This window comes from Balaenoptera musculus, chromosome 4 (genome assembly GCF_009873245.2).
Source record: "Balaenoptera musculus isolate JJ_BM4_2016_0621 chromosome 4, mBalMus1.pri.v3, whole genome shotgun sequence".
Classification (NCBI taxonomy): domain Eukaryota; kingdom Metazoa; phylum Chordata; class Mammalia; order Artiodactyla; family Balaenopteridae; genus Balaenoptera; species Balaenoptera musculus.
In genome coordinates, this window is record NC_045788.1 from 143,958,494 (window position 1) to 143,982,722 (window position 24,229).

Below are 24,229 nucleotides of genomic sequence, written 5' to 3' on the forward strand. Positions count from 1 at the left end.
CCTCGCTGCCCCGCCCCTCGCTGCCCCGCCCCCTCGCTGCCCCGCCCCCTCACTGCCCCGCCCCCTCGCTGCCCCGGCTGCGGGTCCTCCGCGGCTCCGTGGGCGTGGTCTCTCCTGTGTTTTGTTTCTCACTTTCTGCTGCTCCTGAGGGATTTGTGGGACCGTCCCAAGGGTGCTGCTCCTTCCCAGCCTGGGGACAGCGGGGTCACCAGGAGGATGTGAGAGCTGGTTTTCAGGGAAGAGGTGCAAAGGTGCCTCTGCTCAGGCCCTCTGCGAAGTAGGGCAGCATTTGGGGGCTCAGGGACTCCCCCCACGCCCGGCCCAGAGGGTGCACAGGCTCGGATGCCCGGGCCACCCTGGGAAGCGGACCGTGTCTTCGTGCACAGCTGCCCATCGCCGCGTGCAGGTGCCCACAAAGGTTGCTGCTTGCTGCAGGGCCCACGTCTCCCTTCAGTTGCTATTCCTGTATCTTCTTTAATAAAGATCTGTTCCAGTCTCATGCCCGTTTTTTAACGGGCCGTTTGTTTTCTTGGTATCGACTTCTGAGAGTTTTTATCTTCTGTACACGACTCCTTCGTCAGATATCCTCTCAGTCTGCGGCTTATCTTTGCATTTTGTTAACGGTGACTTAGAAGAGCACAGGGTTTTAACTTGGATGAAATGAGGTATCGGTTTGGTCTTTATGGGTCTCAGTGTTGGTGTCGCGTCTGAGAAGCCGGCCCAGTCTCGGGTTTTCACTCGGGCCTGTGATCCATAGGACGTGGGTCTCGTATGTGCTTCCGGCACGTTTGTTGGAAGGAGTGTGCTTCGCCTCTGCGTTGCCCTGGGCCTTGGCTGAGAACAGCTGTGCGTATGTGCCAGTCTGTCTGGACTCTGCTCCATTCGGACCCCGTCTCACCGTCTTCACGGCTCTTCCACACGGTCCTGATGGCTTGGCTTCATGATAAGCCTGGGCTCGGGTGGTGTGCGGCCTCCGGCTTTGCTCTTCCTTTACGAAGCCGCTTTGGTGTTCTGTGTGCTTCGCAGTCTCGTGTGAATTTTCGACCCGTATGTCAGTTTCTCCGAGGAAGGCTGCCGGGGTTTTGATGCTGTAGGTCAGCGTGGGGACCGGCCTGGGCGTCCAGCTCATGTTGAGTCTTCCGACCCCGGACTCAGGATCTGTCTCCTGTGGCTTATTTAGGCCTTTGCTTTCTCTGAGTGTCATTTTTGCAGTTTTAAATGTTTCTGAGGCAGGAATTTTAATTTTGCCTTAAATCATGCTAATGCGGGAAGAGGCCTGGGAGGTGTCCTCCCAGGCCAGCGTGGGGCAGGATGGGGTGCCCTCTGGTGGCTGACTTGTGACTTGGCGGGTCTGCGGGGGTGGGATGGGGCTGGTTGAGGCGACAGTGCCCCCAGCAGGCGCCGGCCGGCTCGCGTACTGAGCAGGGCGAGCCCAGGGGCGGCTGCAGGTGGGCATGGGGGGTTGTGGCCCCAAATTCTTCTGGAAACGGGCACGGACGTCCCCCAGAGCTGTGCGACCCTGGAAACCTAGGTCCTGTCCAGCGCCCAAGCTCAGCGCCCGGCACCATCAGAGTGAGGTCAGGACCTTGCAAGCGCACGGACCCCTCAGGAAGTGGGACGTTGCCAAGCGGCTTGAATCCCGTTTTGTAATTGACTCAGTGGTGCTGACACTGTTGGAAAGCTTTGGGGGAACAGTCTCAAAGTCCACCCCCAAATTCCTGTCCATCACAAAGGGGAGGCGCCATCTTGCACCCAGTGGAGGGAAAACCCGCAGACGGGGGAGGGGGGACGCGCAGGATGATGTGTTGGGGCCAGGCGTCCATGCCGCAGGCACTCTTCTCTGGGCCGTTTTGTTGCTTTCCCAACTCCGTGGGAACCATCCTTAGCTTGGGCTGAGGCTGGCTTTGGCCGGATTTGCCAGGTGGGCCGACCCTCCACAGGTCCTGGAACCGATGGTGATGGAACCATCACCATCCCCCAAAAGGAAGCCACAGGGACGCGGTTGGGCGCGAGGGGAGACTTGGGTTAGGTCACTGCACAGAACAGCGCTGCACTTCCCACACGTGAGCCGGATTCTCGGAGGCCCTCGCTCCCAGGTGACGCCTGGCACTCAGGAGAGAAGGGTCTTGGGGTCGTGAGGATGCCGCAGACCCTCAGACGGTTCATCGGGAGGAGAAATGGGAGTGTGCGGGGACGGAGCTGGAGCCCGGGCTCGGGGCCCGGCCAGGACTGAGCGCCAGGCAGGGGGCAGCCTGGGGACGGTCTGACGGCCACCTCTGCCTCCTACAGCTCAGACCCTCCCCAGCTTGAGCACAGTCACCACGTGGGCCGGGAGCGAGTGGAGCCCTGGGCGCGGCCTGAAAGAGGTGAGGTCACCACGGGGACCCCAGAGCAGTCGGAGCCCCTGCTCTGCTCACTGGGGACCCTGACAGAGCTCTGGGGCTCCCGGCCGTCCTCTGTGCCCCCCGTCCCCGTGGGCGCCAGTGGCACTGGGTGTCCACAGCTGGGGCCGCTCCCCAGCCAGAGCACAAGGGCGGGTGTAGGGGACGCCGGGCAGGCAGCCCCCTGTTGGTGCTGGCACCACCATGCCGGCCCCGTGTGCGTCCACAAGCATGTCCCCTTGCCTGCCCCCTGCGCCTGTCTTGTCTGCACCCCCCCGCTGTGTGATCCCGGGCCTGGCCCAGGACGCAGGCGAGCGTGTGTGCCCCCGCCCCAGCCTGTACCCTCTCCTCTTCGTCCCCAGGGAGGCCTGAAGGGCCAGAAAGGAGAACCAGGCGCTCAGGGCCCCCCTGGCCCCGTCGGTCCCCAGGGTCCCGCAGGCCCGGCCGTGCAGAGCCCCGATGCACAGCCCGTTCCCGGGCCGCAGGGACCCCCGGGGCCCCCGGGGAAGGATGGCGCCCCCGGAAGGGACGGCGAGCCCGTGAGTACTGTCTCCGCTTCGTCCAGCCGGGGGCGGGGGCGTGGCCAGAGGGGAGAGGGCAGCAGGGTCCTGGGGCTCCGGACGGCTGCTTCCTTCCCTGGGTGCAGCGGGAGGGTGGCCGGGGGGCAGGCAGAGCCAGCCCAGGGCCGCGGGCGGGGACGCGGCCGCAGTGCCCTGGACGGAAGGTTCTCCAGCCCCGTGCAGAGAGCCACCCTCTCGTGGGAGCAGAGGGGCTGGGGGCACAGGGGTCCGTTTCCATGTTCAGCTCGGGGTGGGGTCAGGTGCGATTTTCTGTCACTAATGGTTTCTCTCCCGCTTTCCAGGGTGATCCTGGCGAAGATGGGAAACCTGTAAGTTGCCTCTTCTTTCAGAACCTGTGTCATCTGTGATGTTTGCATGAGTCCCCGGGCTCCCCCTCTCCCCGACCCAGTGACTGTTTTTAAGCTCGACAAACTGAAGAGATTTCAAAGTGAAGCCATTTTCAAAATGCAACTTTGTTAAGAAAGTATAAGTCTAACGGTTGATAGAGAAATATAAAGTTTTGCGTGTGTATTGAGACGTTTAGGCTACCAGGAAACAAAGAAAAGGAAAGAAGTAAAAGGTAAAGCTTCCAGATTCTTAGAGGTGAGAGAGAAACAGCCTGAAGTTGGGGGTGGGCGGTGGAGCGGGGACACAGCACGTAGAGAAGAAGAGAGACGCTCGCAGGAGAAACCACAGGCTTTTCAGCCGTCACGGTGGATAAGACAGCTTCTCTCTCAAGACAGTTTGGATTTTTAAAAATCAACAAATGCTATTGGTTGATAATAACAGAATAAAATGACACAAGAAGGTTCAAATAAAGATTTAGGAAACGACAGACCCACAAATGGTGACGGGAAGGCAGGGAGGGGGGCTCGCAGGACTGAGCGGAGACACAGCAGACGCCCGGGGGGACGTCAGCAAGGACGCGGGGACGTGTCACGCGGACTCAGCCTGTCCTTCATCGGCCTCTTTGCGCTTGAGGACAAAGCGTGGCTCAGTCGTTGCGGGGAGCCTCTGCAGAGCGGGGTGCGTGTGTGCACGTGTGGAATCCAGGGTCCGGTGACTGGATCAGCCAGCTCCTGGGTCGGGGTGCGCTGGGGCCTCGAGTCGGACGCGCCCTGCCTGCGGACGCGCAAACACAGAGAGGGCCGTTTCGGCCGCGCGGCCTCCACCCACTCACCCAGGCAGCACCCACGGAGGCACTCCTTTCCTCAGTGCCCCCGCAGCACACGCGAGCACGCACACACGCGACGGGCAGGGTGCCACCCTCCGGCCTGGTGTCCCCGGGACACCGAGGTCACCTCTGCGGGCCGCTGCTCCCTGGTGGCGGCCTCGCATCTCCGAGGTTGGCGGTGCACCCCTGCGGCCCCCATGACAGCCCCATCTGGTCCGTAGGCACAGAGCCGCATGTCGGTGGTGGCTTGGCCGGTGATGGGCACAGGGCCTTCTCCTGACCGAACCTCCTGGCTTCTGTCTTCCAGGGGGACACCGGGCCACAGGGCTTCCCAGGAACCCCGGGAGACGTGGGCCCCAAGGGCGAGAAGGTGAGAGGTAACCGGCCAGGCGTGGGGCGGGCGCAACCCGAGGTGGGGCTGTGAACCCTGGTGTGACAGGGGTCTTCTGTTCCCAGGGGGATCCTGGGGTCGGGCCGAGGGGACCCCCAGGACCCCAAGGGCCTCCGGGGCCACCCGGACCCTCCTTCAGACATGACAGGCTGGTGAGTCCTCCGTCTCCCACCCCGGTCCCAGCAAAGGGGCCTCTGGTCGTGCTCGGCTTCCGATGCCGCACTGCTCGGGTCCGGAACCGGCCTCCCCGGGGCGTGTGCAGTCCCCGGGCACTTGGCTCCTGCCCTGCCTCGGATGTTTTCATTCGGGGGTCGGGGGGCTCGAGGTCACTGTGACAGTCCTGCACGGTTAGCACCAAGGGCCGGTGCTCGGGGCGGAGCTCGGGGCAGGGCTGCGGCCTCGCCGGCTGACCGCAGGTGGGCCGTCGGGGCTTCCGGTGACTCGGCCTCTCCCCTCAGACCTTCATCGACATGGAGGGGTCCGGGTTTGGTGGCGACCTGGAGAGCCTCCGCGTGAGTGACCCTTGGCCGGGGTGGCCGCTGCCCTGACGACCCCAAGCACCAGCGGAGCCCGCTGGGCGGCGACGAGGCCTGGCGGGGTGGGGGTGGGGGCCGTGGGCGTCCTTCGGCCAGTGCCGCATGCAGTGACGGTTCTGTTTTCTGTGTCCAGGGCCCTCGAGGTGTCCCCGGCCCCCCTGGGCCCCCTGGCGTCCCAGGCCTGCCCGGAGAGCCAGGCCGCTTCGGGATGAACAGCTCAGACGTCCCCGGACCCGCAGGCCTTCCCGGAGTGCCTGGGCGGGATGGGCCCCCCGGGCTTCCTGGACCCCCAGTAAGGCCCGCCTCCCCTTACCTGCCCGTGTCCGCATCCGGGTCGGGGGGACAGGGAGCGTGGGGCCTTCCCCCGTCCGGGTGAAAGCCCCCCTCACCACCTCCGTCCTCCCCACCCCTCAAATCCTTTCGGGGGGGCACCCGTCTTTGGGCCCCCCGGGGTGGGAGGGACCTGGGTGGGCAGCCCCGTGGTTCTGGCTGCTGAGCCGCTGGTGCCCACCTGACAGCTGCTCGCCTCCCTGCCCTTGCAGAGGCCGTCTCGGGGGTGACTCGGGCGGGGTTGGCCCTGATGCCCGGAGGATGGGAGGCCGAGAGGGGCCCCCCTCCTGGCACTGGGGACACCACACCGTGGCCTGGCAGGTGCCTGGAGGTGTCGCTGTTGAGATTGGGTCCCAGGAGCCAGGGGTGTGCACCTGGTTTTCACCCAGCAACGTGCTCGGGACACAGAGTCCGTGGGCCATGCGGTTTCCTGCTGAAGGTGTGATGACCCTTTACTGAGTGTCCACGGCCGGTCACCAGCCCCAACCTCTGCACACGAGGCCACCCCCTCCCCACGGGGCTGGCGGCCCTTCTCATCCTCCCTAGTTTGATTGGCGACTCAAATTAAACTAAAAAGGGGGAAGAAAGAAAGAAAAACCCGAACAGAGCTGTCCGACGCCCTTGACCGTTTACGTGGGCGGGTCTCCCGTGAGCCGTGGGACTCTGGGCCGTGTCCCGGGAGTGTGTCAGGTGCCGGATGCGGAGATGGTCTCCTGCTAACCCAAATCATTCTCCATCTGGCCTCACACTCTGCTCTTCTCTCCCCAGGGACCCCCAGGTCCTCCAGGGAAAGATGGGCGACCAGGACAGACCGGCCAGAAAGGCAGCCTTGTAAGTCACTCCCCCCGGCGTCCAGGGCGGACCTGACCTAGCGCCACGGCGTGTGGGTATTTGGGTGGTGCGGCCCCGGGTCAACAGAGGAGAAATGCCACAGGGCAGGGCGGTGACGGCTTTAATCCAACAGGGAGCCGCCGTCTGGGGAACCCTGGGCTTCCCACGCTGGCTCAGAACCGGCCGCTGGGCCTCCTGTAAAAATCCAGGACTTCACTACATAATGCTGTTTCTCCATGATGACAATTGGCCTAGTGGTTTTGAAGAATATCGACGCTTTACTTGATTTGGACATTTTATTTCTAGTTTCCATTTTGGTTGCATTGATAATGGAGAAACTTTCAAGGCTGGACAAACCTGTAACCGGGGCCCGAGGTTTCCGTGTGGTTTTTCGGGGATGGACCACGGGAGATGCCCACACAGTCATCTGGAGATAACACTTCCCTGTGATCTCTCAGCGAGAACCTGGCTGTTTGGGGCTTAGCAGAGGAGGCCAGTTTTAAGGGAACCCGCTGCTCCAAGCTTGCTGCTTTGCAGCCGTTGAGCTAGAAGGACTCTCCTCCTGGTTCCGGGGAAGGCGGGGGGCGAGGGTTGCCGCTCAGCAGCGAGGTCAGCTCTGCCCCCTCCACGGCTGAGCCTCCCAGGAGCCTCCATCCTCACCTGAAACAGGGGTGACGGCGGGAACAGCCAGGGGTGCACCAGGGCCAAGAGGAGACACTTGGAGTTTTAGAGATAGTTGGTACAAGGGGAAGACTTGACCTCATGGGCTGGGATAAAGCAAGTGAGACTCTGTCCCTCTCTCTTGCTGCCTGCGCCCTGGTCCGATTGTGTAGTAACTGCTCTCTCCTCCCGCAGGGCGAGGCCGGCGCCCCAGGACCCAAGGTACAGACAAAGCCCCAGTGCCGCCGCTCTTCCTGGACGGAATGGGCCCGCCAGCCGAGGGGGTGGGGGTGAGGGCATGGCGGCCGAGAGATCGAGCCCCCAGGCACTGATCGTGGGGTCCGGCCAGGAACCGCCCTGGCAGCAGGCACCACGTTTGTCCTGCAAGACCGTTTCCACCCGAGTTCTGGTTTGGGGACGAAACGAGAGCAGATGTGCTCGGAAGCAGGCAGCCCTGGGGTCCCGGGGGCTGCAGCGGGGGAGTGGGCTGCTGGCGGTCGGGGTGCTGCTGGGGCCCCAGTGTGGTCCGAGTGGGTCCCTAGCACCGTCACACAGGCCTGGTCCTGGGGAGGCCACCCCAGCCCCTCCATGAGCCAAACCGGCAGCCTTCCCAGGAGAGAGGGCCGGTCACTGGGGAAGCCGCTGAGGGGGTGCAGCTCCAGACTCGTCCGCCGGGAAAACAGAGAGAAGGGGGAGAAGGGGGAGGGGAGAAGGGGGAAGGTGACATGGGAGAGAAGGGGGAGGATGACAGTGGGACTGGAGGGGCCTGGAGGGAGGGACGAGGGTCAGAGTAGAGACTCAGGTGTGTAAACACGTGCACACACACAACCTGTGCGTGCACACACGGGCACGGGCTTCAGGGATAAACGGGGAAAGCTGGTGAGATTTACAGTGAGGGAAAAGGCTACAGCTGGGGGTGAAATTCAGCACAGGCGAGGCCAGACTCCACTTGTAGTTGGAGATCCTGGACACCAGAGCTAGATGCTCAGCTACCAAGGCCACTCAGACCTGAGAGAGGGCTCTCGAGCATCTTGACTGAGACGCCTGGGCCGGCCCCAGTCACAGACGCTTTCATGGTTCCCTCATCCCAGTGGCAATGGGGTCCTGGGCCCCCTGCCCCGCTTCCTCCAGCGGAGTCCTCCCCCCTCCTGGAAGGAGTGTCTCGGGCCCCCGCCTGGGGGTCTTGCTCGGTGGTTTCGTGTTAAGTGGATAAAGTCGGGCGAGGCCAGAAGGAAGAGGTGCTGTGGGGTTAGCGTAGCTCCTGGCTGGTTGTTCACCCCCTGGCTCTTCAGATGTAAAATGCTCGCGAGAAAACACAGGTGCACCGGCAGTGCAGTGGCGCCTGGGGTTTAGGGACACCCCGAGGGCCGAGGTGATGACCTTCTCTCCCACCTGCGCAGGGAAGCAAGGGAGACCCCGGCCCCATCGGCACGCCTGGGGAGCACGGCCTGGCAGGACACCCCGGACCAGCAGGACCCGCAGGACCACCAGGGCCCCCGGGCCCCCCCGGGCCCCCAGGCCCCGGGCTCGCTGCGGGGTTTGTGAGTACCCGCTGCCCCTGGCCCCCAGAAAGCGCGGCTCTGCGGCCCCAGGCGCCCTCGGGCACCCACACTGACCGGCGCAGCCCGGCAGCAGCCAGACTGGTGCCACCCCTGCCTGGGCTCCTCCTGGCTGGTGACGGAGTCCCCACATGTGAGCGCTGAATGGGGGGCGTTGGCAGCCTCGCGTGTCTGCCTTGCTGTCCCCGTGACCCACCCAGCAGGGGCCCTGCAACCAGGGAACCCCACCCTCAGAATCCACCCGCTCGGGCGTCTGGGTCCCTGCCCAGCCTGGGGCAGGTCTCTTCCTGTGAGAAGACACACAGACCCTGGCGTCCCTGTGTGTTCTCCTCCAGGACGACATGGAAGGCTCCGGGGGCCCCTTCTGGTCGACAGCCCGAGGTGCCAGTGGGCCGCAGGTACTGCCCCAGAGCTGGGCTTGGTCGGCTTGGGGGCGGGGCTGCCTGGGGGGTCCGGGGGAGCGTCCCTGGGACTGGCCTCCAGGGGGACCAGGAGCAGCCCTGCAGAGCCAGTGAGCCATCTGCCTCCGGGACACTGTCTACCTCACGGCCGCTGGGGAGAGAGTCCAGTCTCCAGTGTGGGGAATGCCGCTGGTGGTCGAGCTGAATGAGCACGGGGCAGGATGGGCCCCAAAGACAGGTCTTCCTGGGAAATACTAGCCCAGTTCTCTTTATGGCTCTAACTTTGGGGAAGTTACACAGTTTTGACCTGAGCAGAACTTTAGTTAAAGAAAAATGGGGACACTTTTCCTATGAAAAATGGATGGATTCCTATGAAATCCCACCTTGTTGTGCCATTGACATGTGCACTGGTCAGGGTTAGGTCCAGCTGGAGCTCCTGGCGTCCAGAGGTAACCGAGCTTACACCAGACGGACACACGAGGGGCCATCCCAGGGGCAGGATGCCTGGGACGGGCAGAGAGAGGGTTCCCTCCCCCAGGAGCCCGCGGGGCCGACACAGACCCCACTGGGGGTCCTTAGGGGACCTCGAACCAGTGTCCAGCTGGGCTCCTGGAGTCTCAGCCCAGCGAGAGGGTGGTGGGACGGGCCTCCTGTTCTGAGCACCACTGCTGAGGATTTTCACTCGGGCAGAAGCTAACTCTGGTGAAATAGAGCGGTTTTGCCCCTTTGAGTTAGCGCCTTTCCCTTTCTGCGTTAGAAAGGCTTAGTTTGGGGCAGTAGCAGTCAGCTGCCTCGGCATCCGGTGAGATCTGAGCCAAGGTGGCAGGGCGAGGTCGCAGGGCAGGGTCCCCTCCTCCAGGTCCAAGGACACAGCTCCAGTGCCGCTTGACCCCTGGAGGGGTCTGTGGGCTGTTCCGTGGCCTCAGGGTGATGGAGACCCTCGGGTGGGGTTAAACCCTCCTCCTCCCTGGGGAGGCCAAAAGGCGGCATCCCATCCGTTCAAATGCATTTGTTTCTAGTTAATAAAGTGCAGGTTTCTTTGCGTTGGGGTGACTTGCTCATGCCCTCCCCGCGGCCGGTTTGTGTGCCATCTGTGGGACACCAGGTAGTGCCGAGGACAGGCCACGTCTGGTGGGGTTTCGGGCTGTGCGGGCCCCTGTTGACACGGACGCCCTTTTTTCCGTGTTTTATAAGAGGGGCTAGTGTTCTTGCGGGGAAAGGCTGTCCCCCGAGGGGCGGAAGCAGCACCGACCTGGCCCGCTTCCTTCTCTGCCCCCCAGGGACCGCTTGGCCCGCCTGGAGTCAAGGTCAGTGAGAGATTTGTTAGCCGGGGGGGGGGGCGCCCACCGCTCACCCCCTCCTGCCAGGAGCTACTGCTCAGTGGCCCCAAGTTCCTCGTGGGAAATTTGCAAATACAGAAAAGCCTAACGGGGAGACGGTCCCCAGAGCTCGGTCCAGGGGGTGGCGCCGTCCCATCTTTCTAACCCCGTGAGTCGGGATCTCTGGCTCCACACGTGCCAGGTGTGTGCTGACTTGGGGAGAGCGAGGGGCTCAGGGAAGGAGCCCCCAGCCCGGGGGACAGCGGCTGGCGCCCGGCAGGACCTGGGTGCTTCTCTCGCCGCCGCTGGCCCCGCCTCCCTGCTTGGCCCTGCCCCCTCCCCGCCCCTGGGGGACAGCAGCTCCCGCCCCTGGGGGGGCAGTGGCGAGGGCAGGAGCAGCCCCACCCTGCTCCTCGGGCACCCGTGCGTCCCGGGGGTGCAGGGACCCCCGCGCGCCAGCTGTGCCGCCCAGCCCCTTAGAGCGTCTGCTTTGATTTGCAAACCTTTGAGACAGTTGGAAAGATGGCTTTTTTAGAAGGACGTCCTTCTTAGCTTTCTTGAACTGTTCAAGGTGAAGTCACCTGAGTGCTCCTGCTTCTGCGGGAAATGGTGGCCTGGCCTCCGGAACAGTCCAGGCCGTGTGCGCTCAGCGCATGGGTGGGCACAGGGTCTGGGGTCCTCAGCTCTGAGCTGCGGGGTGTGGCGTGGGGACCACCTGGTTACCTGAGGAGGGGTGGGCGCTGCCTGGGGGCTGGGCCAGCGCTCGCAGCTCCACAGAACCCTTTGTCCACTTTAGGGGGATCCTGGAGTCATGGGGCCACCAGGGACCAAGGTAAGAACAGTACCTCGGGTTCAGGAACTCCAGTCGTTAGCAGCCCTGGTCTGGGGTGCAGGGCGGGGTCCCCAGGCTGAGACCAGGAGCTTGGCTGGTCCTCATCGCCTGGGGCCTCAGTAAACAGGGGTGAGTCCATGCCAGGCCCGGCGTCCTTCTCCCACTGTCCCCCTGTCCCCCCCGGGTCCCCCCGGGTTTTCCCATAGGACAGCTTTCCTCCCATGCAGCTCCGCAGCGGAGTCCTCTGACCCCTGCCCCCTCCTCTGCCCCACGGCGCTCCCCAGGAGGCCGAGCAGGTTGGATCTCCCTCAACCTGGTCGACAGACCAGGTTGAATCGGGTGTGAGCTGGTGGCCAGCTCCGGGACACCGTGGCCCCCAGGTGCCGCGGCTGACGCACGTGCTCTCCTCATGTCCACTGCAGGGAGAGGTCGGAGCAGACGGAGCTCCTGGGGCCCCCGGCCTTCCAGGCAGGGAGGGTGCAGCCGGACTCCAGGTGAGTGGCCACCCGGGGCTGCTGCGGCTGACTCCCCCAAAGTAGCCACGCCTGGGTGAGAGCTGGCGCCCGGTGTGTATCTCAGGGTCCCCACAGGGCCCGGAGACCCCAGCTCCGTGGGACGTGAGTCGGCGGTCCAGGCTGCCTTAGGGGGCTTCCTGCGTGGCTGACCCCCCCCACCCGCCAGGCCCCATGTGGTCAGTGCAGGGAAACTCCGCATCTTCACTCAGGGCCAGTCCCAGCGGCTTGGGGTCTCCAGGAAGCGGGGCTCGTGTGCTGTTTATGATGAACGATTTTCTTCCTGTCTCCACAGGGACCAAAAGGAGAAAAAGGGCCCCAGGGAGAGAAAGTGAGTTTGCAGGGGTTGGCGGGTGTCTGTGGACGGGTGGTAGGTGCACGGCAGGGCCGGGGGTGCTGCCCTCTGCCCCGGGCCCGCCCATGTGGCGCAGAGACTTGGGCGGGATCCGGGCTCAGAGCCTGCCCTGCCTGGGGTGGGGGCTTGTGGGCCACTGTGCTCAGCCCTCAGGCGTCTCCTCACACCCCGTGGGCACCGGAAACCCCTCCAAGTCCGGGCTGGGCTGCAGTTCAACCCCCAGGGGAAACTCTCTTCCAGGGCGACCCAGGGAAGGACGGAGTGGGGCAGCCAGGCCTCCCGGGACCCCCCGGACCCCCAGGGCCTGTCGTCTACGTGTCGGAGCAGGACGTAAGAACCGTGCATGGGTGGACACATGCTCTGCCCAGGGCCCCCAGCCCTCCCCCCATAGGGTGACCTCCAGAGACCCCCGGGGTTCCAGTCTGTTGGTTCCATGGGGCTTCTTGGCGTCGAAGCTGGCCCTTCCAGAGCTGCCCTTTGGTCGTGCTGTTTGCCCGCGTGTCACCCGCTCCAGCTGTGACAGGCCCCCTCCGGCCCCCATGCACAGCACCCAGGGGAGTGGGGGGCAGTGTCCCCCTGGTCCCAGGGTCCCGGGCCGGTTCTGTGGCACGGGAGCGGACTCCCGGGGGTGCTTCATTTCTCGTCTCAGGGACCTTGAGGCCAAAGCCAGGAAGATGCCTTTCACGTTGACCTCCTGGTGTTCTTGGTGGGGCTTGTGTGGGTAATGTCACGGGAGTTGAGTGTTCATGGTAAACGTGGTCCTTTTCCTTCCTCCTCCGGGACACTGGCTCTGCTGACTCACGGACAGAGGGCACTGGCGAGCGTGCCGGGCCCCGAGGTACGTGCGGCCCCGGGACGGGCTGGGTGCCGTGCACCTCCCCGCGGCAGGTCCTGACCGTCGCTGTCTCTCTCTCCACAGGGCCGGGCGGGGCTCGCAGGCCTCCCCGTGAGTACCTCCCCAGCGGGCGCGGGGCCTCTGCTTCGCAGGCAGGGGGCCGGGTGGGCCCCCGTGAGGCCGAGGAACCGGAGCCGGAGACCCCATCCGGACAGGGGTGTCGGGTGGGCGTCTACGGCGGGGTGGGGGGTCACGGCCCTGAGGCAGGGGCCTTCTGGGCAGCGCTCTGTGTCTCCTGCAGGGACCAGCCGGGCCGAAGGGAGACCTGGGCTCCAGAGGCCAGCAGGGCCTCCCGGGACCCAAGGTGAGGGGCCGTCCAGGGTCACCGGGTGACCGCTCCGGGGGAGGGGGGCCATGCCCGGGAACCTGGGGCGGACTCCCCTCTGGTCTTTTCCCTGGACCTGCAGAGGCCCCGCTCACGGCTCTGTGTCCTGGGCTGTCGCGTCGGTGCCGAGGGGGGTTCACTGCAGGGCTGGGGGGGTGCAAGGCCTGCTCTTGCCCGAGCCGGCCTCCCTTACCCGCCCCCCTGTTCCAGGGCGAGAAGGGTGAGCCGGGCATGGTCTTCAGCCCTGACGGCAGAGCGCTGACCTCCGCCCAGAAAGGAGCCAAGGTGAGGGGACGTCTGGGCCCAGCTTGCACCCTCTGTCCTGCCTGGCCGGGGCAGCGGGGCTCGGGGGCCGTGGAGACGGCACAGAGGGGTTTGTCCTCCTGAGAGGGGCCAGCTCCTGCCCGTGCGTGGGAGCCTCTGCTGATCGGGCTCTGGAAGCTTCCGCAGCCTGGGCCCCTCGCCCGTCCGTCTGTTCCTCTCCCACCACCCTGGTGGGAGGGTCCTCGGGGCCCCTCGGAGCCTGCACCTCCAATCAGCCTCAGCCTGGCTGGCCCCTCATTCTCCTCTGCCCGTCAGCGGGGCCCACACTGCAGAGGGGCCGGGGGCTCTTGGGGGCCCCGGCCTGGGCCTCGCCTGTGGGAGCTGCACCCCTGTGGTGCCCGACTGGCCCTCTGGGGGCACTGCCGCTGGGGGCAGGGATCCTGGCCTGCCTTCCTCAGGAGGGGGCCAAGCATGGCTGGGCTTGGGAATGGGCTCCACGGGGGCCTGTGCCCTGGGTCCCCTGCCCCCCCAGCAGGGGACCCCCAGCCCTGGGGAGAGCTGGGTCTGGATCAGGAGGCTTTTGGGGACAGGCCCGCAGGGGGTCCCCAAAGGCCCCCAGGATTGTCGGGGGATAGACCGAGGGACCGCGGGGCAGAGAGAACTCCGCCGGCCCCACCGTGTGTCACAGCTGAGGTCGGGGCCCACAGACCCCTCCAGCCCGGGCGCTGCGGGGCCGACCCCTGGGTCTCAGGGCCCCCAGGGTGGGCCCAGGGACACAAACCCCAGTCCAGAGCTTTCTCCCTGTTGCTGTTTCCTTCTCTTCCTGGGTGTTGTCAGTGCCTCGGGCGCCGCCAGGGGCATCCAGATGGACACAGGGACCCCTCGGCGGCTGCCCACTGGGGGGTGTGACCTACGGCCACCTAACGGTGCCTTCTGGTTTTCTGTTCAGGGGGAGCCTGGCTTCCGAGGACCCCCGGTGAGTAGACCCAGGCTTCCCCACAGCGCCCATGCGCGTGCTGCGGAGGGCACCGTTGCCTGCCTGGCCGCTGGGCGGGCGTGGCAGCTGAGCTTCTATCCCAGCTGCGCCTCTAAGTGCGGGGGCAGGTGTCGGGAGGGAGACCGCGGGGCGGGGGGCCGGTCACGGCTCACCTAAAACCTGGCTCCCCCCACAGGGTCCCTATGGGCGGCCCGGGCACAAGGGAGAGATTGGCTTCCCTGGACGGCCGGTGAGTGTCCGGGTCTCGTGCCGGGTGTGGACAGCAGCCCAGGCCCACGGGGACAATGGGCCCGGAGGGGAGTGGGCTGCAGTCTCTCTGCTGTCCTCCTCCTGGGGACCCCCCGCCCCAGCGTGACTCTCTCCAGCCCCGCTCGCGGGCAGCTTGGGCCGCAGAGGGACGGGCACCCCGAGGAGGCCCTGGGTGGGGACAGGCTGCTGGGCCAGCCCTCACAGCTGCCACCCACTGTGCTCTGCCCCAGGGGCGCCCCGGGATGAACGGACTGAAAGGGGAGAAGGGGGAGCCGGGAGATGCCAGCGTGGGATTCAGCGCGAGGGTGAGTGTCCTGCGGGGCGGGCGGGGGTAGGAGGCCTGGCCGCAGCGGCTCGGGTCCCAGAGCTCACCTGCGGGAGGCTTCTGAGCAGCCTCGTGGCCCTCGGACACGCAGACCCCCATGCACACAAACACACGTGTGCGCACGCACACGCACACACACGCGCCAAGGCCACCGGACAGTGCCCCGGCGTGGTTTTCTCAGAAGGGCCTGTAGGCCGCGTGGGCTCTGGGGTGGGCGCCTCTGGCCCGTGGGGCTCTCGCTCCGACCGCCTTCACGCTGCAGTTGCTGCCGCCTCGTGAGCCGAGGGTTCGGTAAAGTCCCCGGGTGAGGCCCTGTCGTCACCTCTACCTGAAACGGTGCCATCGAGATGCAGGACTCACCTCTGACCCCGCTGGGCACCCAGTGGGCCCGCCGGCTGCACCCAGTGCCTTTTCTCCTGGACCCCGTCCCACCTGGCCTGGCCGCGCGACGCGGGGTCCTGAGGGCAGTGGCTCAGGCTGCGGCTCTTCTGGTTTTTCCGTCACTGCGTGTCTTCATTCGGGCTCCCTCCTCCTTGCAGTGGTGTCATGAAAACTCAGAACACGAGGCGGCGTCTTGCAGAGTTCTGAGATGGAGGTGGACCAGGCCACTTCCGTCGAGGAGGACGGGGGGCTCTTGAATTCCCCCCGCGGTTCTGAGTTGTAGAGGCGGAGCGCCCGCCGCTGTGCGCGCGCCCCCGTCAGGGCGTCCAGCGCGTCCGGCTTCCTCGTGGGCCTGAGCTTGCGCCTCTGTTCCGCTGCCAGCCTCTCTCCTCGGTCGCAGGGTCGGGGCGAAGGTGCCCAGGGGCCCTAGAGCAGGTGGCCGTGAGGTCCCGGGACCCTGTCCCCAGGCACTGTCATCACTCAGGCCAGCCCTTTGGTGAGCGAGCCGCTATTTTCAGAACGGCTCTTCTGACACTGCCTGAATCGGCCGTTTGTCCTTTTCCTGCGAGCGGGTGAACGAACGGAGCCGACCTTCACCCAGCTGGCAGTTAGTAACAACACGAGCCGTGTCCGAGGTCGTGTCCGGCCCAGACGCCACCCGCACGTCTCCCGTGGGAGGATTTGAGCAGGACTCCGGTCTGGGAACGGGAAGGGGGCAGCTCTGTCCTCAGGGAACCCACGACCACAGAGTAAACTGGACGCGTTGTCCATCTGATGTTTTCTGACTTCACCGTGATTCTCAGAACGGCTCCTGCCCACATCTGCTGTTCTGGACAGTGTCGCTGGCCAGTGTTGACTGACCAGGCTTTCTCTTCCCCCACGCAGGGTCCGCCCGGCCCGCCTGGGCCCCCAGGGCCCCCGGGCCTTCCCGGGACTCCTGTCTATGACAGCAACGTAAGTCACCGCGACACCTGCTGTTCCCACTGCGTCCCCACACTCTTCCCTGCACTGGCTTCCTTTCCCCTCCGCTGACCCGGGGAGGGCTGAACCCCAGGCAGGGCAGCCGGAGCCACGACCTCTGAGACCCTGGCTGGGGGGGGGGCTTCTGGGAAGGGCGTGGTGGTGGGACCCAGGCCCACCTGCCTTGTAGGCCGCACCTGGTGGGCCGCTGGTTAGAAGACAAGCCCCCAGGGGAAGTGAGGTTGGGGGAGGGCTCTCTGGATCTGGGCTTCTGAGCACGAGCCCTGGGGTCCTGGGGGGTGAACTCCCCCTACCTCACAAGGCTCAGTGACATGAAGTGACCACCTGGGGCAGTCATCTCGTGACCGGGGCTCCCGACTCCAAATCCTGTGTCCTCTCCCTCCCCCTCCCTGCTTCTCTGTCTTGGGGGGCAGGGGTGCTTGGGGGTGTGGCCTCGCAGACCCTTGGGCAGGTGGTGGCCTCAGTTTCCAGAGCGTCTCTCAACGGCCATCTTTGGCCTGTTCTTCGCAGGCGTTTGTGGAGTCTGGCCGCCCTGGACCCCCGGGATTGCCAGGTGAGGGTCCTGGGGACTCGGGGAGGGCAGGTCACCCCTCCGGCCACAGCTCAGAGCAGGGTGTGGGCGGCCCTCACAGGGGTGCTGGATGATCCAGGCCCCCCAGGCCCAGTTGATCACGGCCCCCTTTGCTGGGCTGCTGGGTCCTCCCAGCACAGCCTTCCGGGCGGCCCAGCCGTGGGTGGGAGTGGGCACCAAGCGGCCACCCACTGGCCACCCACTGTCCAGCTCCAGCTCTTCGTCCAAGCCTGCTGTTTGTTCGAGCCCCTCCCTGCAGGAGTGGCGTGGCCTCTGGGAGCAGAGGCTGCAGCCCCTGGGGCGCGACCACCGGGCACTTCCGCCAGTCACGAGCTCTTACTCTGACTGTCCCTGGGTTCACACGCTGCCCCCTCCCTGGTCCAGGCCTGCAGCGCACACAGTGCCCGCCAGGGTTGGGCCATGCGTGGGCAGGAGGGCCTGTCCCAGGCGCCTCTGTCACATGTTTAGTAACAGGCACTGGGGTCTCTGTCCCTCCAGGGAACCAGGGGCCTTCTGGACCGAAAGGTGACAAAGGAGAAGTGGGCCCACCCGGGCCACCAGGTGAGAGTTCTCTGGGGGCCTTGGGCTGTGTGTGGCCACCCGCCCACCCGGCTCCCGGAGGAAGGAAGCCCTCGGGGCTCAGGGGGCTCTGAAGGGACGCCTGGCTGGCCCCGCGGCCTCGGGGCAGGGCTGGGGGCTAAAAGGACAGGGGCCTGAGGTGGTGGCCAGGCAGGATGTCCCAGCCCCCCGCTCGCTGAGGAGCAGGGCTGGGCCCCAGCGTGCACCTCCCAGGGGAGACCCGGCACCCCCAGCGCACCGCGGGGGCCTCATCGGCCTGGATCGTCCAGGGGATGAACTCCCGGCACCTCGGATGTCCCCTGGGATGGCAGGAATCCCCTGCTGAATCCTGCTTCTGCAGCCGATGAAGCAGGAGAACAAGTGTGATGTCGGGCACAGGCCAGGCAGAAGCCAGGAGAGCTGGACCCCCGGGCACTGCCAGAGTCTGCGTAAGCTCGGGGTTCCCCTGCGAGCTGCCAGAAGCAGAAGCAAACCCTCCCCTTGAGGAAGGTGAGCTCATTGAGGGCCTGGGATTCCCAAGCGGGCAAGCGACCAGCCAGCACTACAGGAGTTTCCAGGCTTGGCCTTGACCGTGACGGTGATGCCCCGACGTGGAGAAGAGGAGATGGCAGCACAGAGCTGGAGCCCGCGGGCAAGAGTCGGGTGTAGTTCTGGGACTGAAAACCCGCAGCCCCTGGACGTGAGGATTCTGTGCGACTTCAGGCAGACGGGACACAGCCGAGGAGGGGAGGGGTCAGCCCGGAGTCCGGGCGATGCGCTGGGCTGTCGGACACGCCGAGGGAGGTCAGACACGTGCGGGTGAGGACACGCGGCTGGGGCTGGGGCAGAAGAGCATTTGAAGGCGTCACGGCCGAGCTTCCAAACCAGGGAAAGGTTCAAGGAGCCCTTCACACGAAGGGTCAACACGAGCCACAAGCTGATTCCTCACGGGGTTGAGAGGAGCCAGAGGCCATAAAGGGTCCCAAAGGTCGGAAGAAGGTAACTGCTCACCTAGAATTCTGCAGCCGGTAAAGACGTCGTCTTCTACAGGAAGAGGAAGTGGGCCACAAGGCCTCTCAGGACACCATCCTCAGGGGGGACGCGAGGGCCGCTGGGGAGAAGGAAGCGGTGCTGATGACGCGGGGACGGAGGAGGAGCAGCAGGGGGGCGGTGAGACCACGCGTCCCCGCTCGGCCCCGCCGCAGAGAGGTCGCATCCCCGAGACCCCAGCCTGGCCCCGAGGAGGCCGAAACCCCGTTACATCAGACCCAAGTGAAGGACGCACCTGTCACCTCAGGGACCAGCCGAGAACAGGAGGGAACGTGCCCCTGATAACCGAGCAGGAAGGAAGAACAGCGTAGGAAAAACCCGACCGAAGATGGCAGGAAAGGAGAGAAGAGGAGCTCGGAACAGGTGGAGGAGCAGGAAACGGGGTGAAGATTGATTAAACTCAGATCCGTTGGCGCGTATGTTCAGTGAGCGGGTCCGCTCTCCTGTTTAAAGACGAACATCGTCAACGGGACAGAACCAGAGCCGTGCTGCTTACGAGAGACACCCCCAAGTGTAAGGACATGAGAGCTGAGGGGGAAGGGGTGGTAGTCTGGTGAGAAGGGAGCCGTGTGTGTGTGTGCTCGTGAGAAATCAGACAAGTGTATTTTAAAGCAGGAAATACTGCCAAAAATTTTTTTAAACTCCATAATGATAAAGGGGTAAACCCGCCAGGAAAGTACAGCGATTCTAAATTTCTACGCCAGTAACCACATAGCCTCAAGATATGAAAAGCAAAAATTGACAGAAATAAAAGGAAAAACACACAAGTCACTCAGTACAGGGGGAAATCTGTAAGCGAGGGAAGCAGCAGACAAAAGGCCGGGTCAGTTGGGAGGTGGAAGATATGAACGGCAGGTGACAACCTGGCCCCCAGTCCCAGCACCAACATGGCAGCCCACAGGCTCACGCCGGGCACACAGCAAGTCCCTCAGGCCTGTGTGCCCTCGAGGGAGCATCGAAGACACAACCGGGACGGGCCCACCGAGCAGGGCGCCTGCGGGGAGGAGAGGCCACGGTGGGAACTGGAAACCCTGGAGCTGAAGGACAAGGCTGTGTCTGAGGGGCAGGGGTGCAGCCAGGGCTGGGGTTGGGATTCTCGGCCCTCACTCCGTGGCCCGCGGTGGCAGTGGGGTCACCCCGCTCTGAGGAAGGACCCAGGACAGGAGCTCCGGGCCGTGAACGTGAGCCGGGTGGCCCTGGGCGGGCGTGGGTTTCCCGGAGCAGCCCTGGTGGAGCCCAGATCAGGGGCTCCCCCAGCCCCCTGGGCCCATGGTTCACTCAGCAGGCATCACTTCACCCTGGGGGTCTGACCCCCACCTTTATCAGGTTTCCAGGGGAAAGGCCACGGGAGAAGGGTAAGCCAAGGTCGCTTTCCCACCCAGAAGGAGCGAGGGTCTTGTCAGCTCCTTGTCTACAAGGTCACAGCCTTAAGTAGCCTGCGCTTCAAGCATCCAGCTCAGGAAGTTAGAAAACAAATAGATTTAACTCCCAGAAAGCAGATGGGAGATGCAGTGAATGGAAAAAAAAAAAAAATGTACAAAACAGGAAGCATCAAGAAAGCAAAGAAGTCAGATGTTAGTTCTTTGAAAAGACTAATAATACTCCCCTCGAGGGACTGATGAAGGAAAGAGACAGCAAGAGACATTGAAGATGGCACCCCCGTGCTCTGGAAAGAGCGGGCACCCTCTCTCCGCCATCCGCAGTGGCGGGTCGGGGCCATGGGGGGTGGCCGGTCATTGCTGCCGGCGCGGGGCCCAGCCAGGGTGCGGGGCAGGGAAGAGAAACAAACGCAGGGTGTGACTCTGGAAGAAACAAACCTGCTGTTTTCACTGAGGACACGTTTGTGAATGTCAACAACCCAAAGGGATGTGCAGATAAACCGTCAGAATTAATGAGTAAATTTACCAAAGTCACAGGGGCAGTTCACAAAAATCGATGGTCAGTCATAGACTAAATGAAATCCTTAAAAGGCACCGTTTAGAAAAAGATCAGGTTGGTTGCCAGAGGTGGGATGCAGGGTGGGGGGTGAAGGGGGTCGAAGGTACCAACGTCCAGTTACAGGACACAGCACCCGGGGGCACGCAGCTGTAGCCGACACCTCTGCCCAGTGTCCTTGAAGGTGCAAAGCGAGAACAGCTCTTGTCACGAGGGAAAACCATGTTTTTTCCTGTGTGTGTGTCTCTGCGAGGTGGTAGCTGTTAACTAAACGTCCTATGGTGTGCAGTTCGCAGCAGACGTTAAGTCGGTCGTTTAGCGGTCCCCCTTGACCGTCTGCAGCGCTGTGTGTCAGTGATAAAAACTGAAGGGAAAAAGGCACCATGAACAAAAACACAAAAAAATATCAAGTGATTGGGAATAACTGTAACAAAACATGCAGGGGATCTCTACACAGAAATACAGAAATTAGAGAAAGAGGGGACTTAGGTAAATTCGGGGGCGGGGGGACGGGTGGACCAGGCAGGAAGACAGTGTCTCACTGAGGACCTCCCAAACTCTCCCCCCCGTAGGGCAGTTCCCGTTCGACCTCCTGCACCTGGGCGCTGAGATGAAGGTGGGTGACCCCGGGTCATCACGCTGCCCCCCACACGGGGCCCCAGAGGGCACCCGGGACGCGCACCCCTGGCTCCGTTTTTCGGGAATTCGGTTGACGCAATGGGAAGCTGGGAGGCCGAGCCCCTTCCTGTCGGGCTGGCCAGGCCTGGGCCGCAGAAGCTTCACCGGGGGCCTCTGGGGATCGGCGCCCGCCCCTCCCCACACGGCACCGGGAACGGGGCTGTCCCGACAAGCTTTTCCATCCACAGGGTGAGAAAGGTGACCAAGGGGCCGCCGGGCAGAAAGGAGAAAGGGGCGAGCCCGGGGGCGGCGGGTTCTTCAGCTCCAGCATGCCTGGCCCCCCCGGCCCGCCAGGCTACCCTGGGATTCCGGTGAGTCTGACCCCAGCCGCCTGTGGGTACCACACACAGGCCCAGGCCCATCCTGTGCCAGAGCTCGCGTCCCCGGGGTCCCTGGGGCCAGGAGCCAAGGGCAGGTCCACCCTGCGGGCTGGGCCCCGAGCGTCCGCCTCCCGGCTCCTTGCCCGAGCGCAGGGCACCCACGTGGGGAGCCTGGTGGGTGCATAGTGGCTGCCCTCCCGGATTGGGCACCTGACCTGGGGGCTCCTCCATTCTCCTGCTGGCGCTGTTCTCCACCAAACCCCCTCAGGGAGACCCTCTGTCCTGAAAGCGTCTGGGGGACCGTGGGCCCCAGCTTCCGTCCGGGAGTGGAGGAGGGGTGGGGGCCCTCAGGGCTGCACCTCTGTGGGCGGCTGTCCTCGTCTACGTCCCAGGGTCCCGTCCCAGTGTGGGGCACATGGAGTGGGAAGGCTGGGTTTCCCAGGCCCCGCGTGGGCAGTGTGGGGACGGGGGCTTGGGGGCCATGCTCCCTGCAGGGGGTCGTGGCCCGTGCTCCCTGCAGGGGCTTGTGGCAGATGCAGCCAGGACCTTCAAGCTTGCTCGTCCCCAGCCTGGGGACATAGGTGACAGCGCCCTGTGTTTTGCCTTCCACGCTAGGGGCCCAAGGGAGAGAGCATCCAGGGCCAGCCTGGCCCTCCTGGACCTCAGGGACCCCCTGGCATCGGCTACGAGGGACACCAGGGGCCTCCTGGGCCCCCCGGACCTCCAGGGCCCCCGGGACCCCCATCCTTTCCTGGCCCTTACAGGCAGAGTAAGTCGGGTGGAGAGTGGGCCCTGGGCTCCAGCCTCGTCCAGGAAGGGCCACTGTTCCCACCTCTGGCTTCTCTCTTGTAGCTATCAGTGTTCCTGGCCCCCCAGGCCCACCTGGGCCCCCAGGACCGCCCGGATCCATGGGCACCTCCTCAGGGGTAAGCACCACCCTGTTCCTGACCTGTCGGACCCTCACTGCCTGGCTGCCCTTCCCTTTGGAGGCGTGTGGGTGGGTACCCCAGTGCCAAGAGCCCTGAGACGAGGTTTCCAAAGCAGAAGTGGGGGACCCAGGTGTGGCTGGGGTCTGAGATGGGCAGGGGAGGAGGACGAAGGAGGGGCGTTGAGAAGGTCCCTGAGGGCGGGTCTGCTGTGCAGAGGCTGCGGTGGCCCAGGCACTTGGGGGCTGAGGTCTCCCCGTGGCGCTCATGGGGCCAGCCTGGCAAGGAGGCGGCCACGTAGGTCTTCAGACTGTTGCAGCCCCCAACCCTCCCCATGAGCCCAGAGGTCTCCTGTGCACAGGGGACCCCATTGGGCTGGGCTTCCAGCAGGTGAGGGTCTGGGCCACGTACCAGACCCTGCTGGACCAGGTGCCCGAAGTGCCAGAGGGCTGGCTCGTCTATGTGGCCGACAGGGAGGAGCTGTACGTCCGGGTCCGGAACGGGTTCCGGAAGGTTCTGGTGAGTTCTGGACAGGGTGATCCCTGCACGTGGTGGGGCGCCTTCCCGCTTTGCTCTTGGGGCAAAGGGTACAGAGAAGGCGGGAGGCGGAGGACCTGCGTTGCAGGGGGCCCCGGCGCCTGGCGAGCGGCAAGGACCAGCCGGGTGGGGCCCGCGGGCATGCGGCCAGCGGTTCTCCATCCTCACCCGCTTCCCTCCACTTCTCTCTTTATTAGAAGCTGTTCTATGGCAGTTTTAGGTTCACAGAGAAGTGACTCTCAGTTTTTAAACTAACAGATGTGCTTATTGTGCGCCGGGCACCGGGTGGGGGGCACTGGGACGCAGCCGTGCCGGCCTTCACCGGTGTGGGGGGCGGCCAGGGCGAGTGGCGCTGGCTGGGTCGGAGGTCCCGGGGTGACCCCCTGTTTTCTTCCAGCTGGAGGCCCGCACGCCCCTCCCCCGCGGGACGGTAAGGAGCGTCCTTTCTTCCCACGACTATCTCGGGGGACCGGTGGGCAGGGGTGCAGCCTGGGTGGGGCCCCCCTGCCGGGGAGGGGGTGTGCAGACCGCGCTCATCACCCTCCCCAGGCGAGGGGCTCCTTTGAGTCCTTGTCTGTCTGCCCTCGTCCAGAGGGCTGGACACGGGGACAGACCCTTCAGGGTGTGGGGGGAGGAGGAAGGAGGGGGGCAGGCGGGAGGGGGCCCAGGATATTCCAGTCTCCCTAAGTAGGGGTCGCGTCCCCCAGGCGGTGCTCCTCTGAATAGAAGTCACGCCTCTCAGACGGCTCAAGAGCAGGGCTCCGTGCTAGGTCTCGGGTGTCCGGGTTCAGCGTGGGCTGGTCTGCCCCGCCGCCAGGCTCGGGGGGGTCCCTTCTCTCTCGCAGCACCTAGTCCTGGGCGCTGTTCTAGGCGCGGGCACAGCTGTGCCTGAAGCAAGCAAAGCCCCCGCCCCGCGGAGGCGACATCATGGTGGGGAGATGGGCAGTAAGGGCAGTAGGTGACTAGGCAATAGCATATAATTATATAAACATTTCAGCTAGATACATGAATTCATTCTATAACTTATGATTGCATTAGACGTTACTACCAGGTAATAGGTACCAGGTAACAGGTACACAGGTAACGGGTGTCCGAAGGTGCTGGGTGCTGTGGGAAAGGGACGGAATTGGGAAGTGGGTGGGGCACAGGGGCTGGCATTTGGAGGTCGAGGTCACCGCCGGAGGTAGGAACTGGGCAGAGGCTTAAGGGGCTGCTGGTACCACGGCTGCAGCAGGGGGAGGTCAGGGGGAGGTGGTCGGCCCAAGGGTGCCCAGGGCCACGGGGAGGAGCTGGCTCCTGAGGGTGATGGACCCGGGGGCTTGAGCAGAGGGCCACCCAGCCCGACTGAGGTGTCACCGGGCCGGCTCTGGCCTGACACGCCGGGCGCCCCGGGGTC

At 64.6% G+C, this 24,229-nt stretch overlaps 2 protein-coding genes across 12 annotated transcripts in view; one reads left to right on the plus strand and one right to left on the minus strand.

Annotated features, from left to right (window-relative positions):
* COL18A1 (collagen type XVIII alpha 1 chain) overlaps window positions 1-24,229 on the plus strand; it is a 48,205-nt gene that overhangs the window by 21,216 nt on the left and 2,760 nt on the right. For 2 of the 7 annotated variants that reach the window (XM_036850032.1, XM_036850038.1), the window contains exons 6-37: window positions 2,290-2,366; window positions 2,744-2,920; window positions 3,244-3,270; window positions 4,423-4,485; window positions 4,572-4,658; window positions 4,965-5,018; window positions 5,176-5,334; window positions 6,141-6,203; window positions 7,059-7,085; window positions 8,264-8,404; window positions 8,758-8,820; window positions 10,104-10,130; window positions 10,939-10,974; window positions 11,397-11,468; window positions 11,782-11,817; window positions 12,082-12,171; window positions 12,650-12,679; window positions 12,761-12,787; window positions 12,978-13,040; window positions 13,272-13,346; window positions 14,275-14,301; window positions 14,498-14,551; window positions 14,802-14,876; window positions 16,163-16,231; window positions 16,769-16,811; window positions 17,328-17,390; window positions 20,945-20,988; window positions 21,239-21,361; window positions 21,986-22,139; window positions 22,223-22,296; window positions 22,684-22,815; window positions 23,231-23,263. In XM_036850032.1, the coding sequence (XP_036705927.1) occupies window positions 2,290-2,366; window positions 2,744-2,920; window positions 3,244-3,270; window positions 4,423-4,485; window positions 4,572-4,658; window positions 4,965-5,018; window positions 5,176-5,334; window positions 6,141-6,203; window positions 7,059-7,085; window positions 8,264-8,404; window positions 8,758-8,820; window positions 10,104-10,130; window positions 10,939-10,974; window positions 11,397-11,468; window positions 11,782-11,817; window positions 12,082-12,171; window positions 12,650-12,679; window positions 12,761-12,787; window positions 12,978-13,040; window positions 13,272-13,346; window positions 14,275-14,301; window positions 14,498-14,551; window positions 14,802-14,876; window positions 16,163-16,231; window positions 16,769-16,811; window positions 17,328-17,390; window positions 20,945-20,988; window positions 21,239-21,361; window positions 21,986-22,139; window positions 22,223-22,296; window positions 22,684-22,815; window positions 23,231-23,263 (2,285 nt within the window). The remainder of the gene's footprint in view (window positions 1-2,289; window positions 2,367-2,743; window positions 2,921-3,243; window positions 3,271-4,422; window positions 4,486-4,571; window positions 4,659-4,964; window positions 5,019-5,175; window positions 5,335-6,140; window positions 6,204-7,058; window positions 7,086-8,263; window positions 8,405-8,757; window positions 8,821-10,103; window positions 10,131-10,938; window positions 10,975-11,396; window positions 11,469-11,781; window positions 11,818-12,081; window positions 12,172-12,649; window positions 12,680-12,760; window positions 12,788-12,977; window positions 13,041-13,271; window positions 13,347-14,274; window positions 14,302-14,497; window positions 14,552-14,801; window positions 14,877-16,162; window positions 16,232-16,768; window positions 16,812-17,327; window positions 17,391-20,944; window positions 20,989-21,238; window positions 21,362-21,985; window positions 22,140-22,222; window positions 22,297-22,683; window positions 22,816-23,230; window positions 23,264-24,229) is intronic. The other 5 variants (XM_036850034.1, XM_036850040.1, XM_036850036.1 and 2 more) reach the window with 4 other exon arrangements.
* SLC19A1 (solute carrier family 19 member 1) overlaps window positions 3,281-24,229 on the minus strand; it is a 49,368-nt gene continuing 28,419 nt past the window's right edge. For 2 of the 5 annotated variants that reach the window (XM_036850054.1, XM_036850052.1), the window contains one exon: window positions 18,144-18,498. In XM_036850054.1, coding sequence (XP_036705949.1) covers window positions 18,432-18,498 — 67 coding nt within the window. In that variant the 3' untranslated portion in view covers window positions 18,144-18,431. Of the gene's footprint in view, window positions 4,064-11,592; window positions 11,770-17,396; window positions 18,499-24,229 lie in introns of those variants that run through there. The other 3 variants (XM_036850057.1, XM_036850058.1, XM_036850055.1) reach the window with 3 other exon arrangements.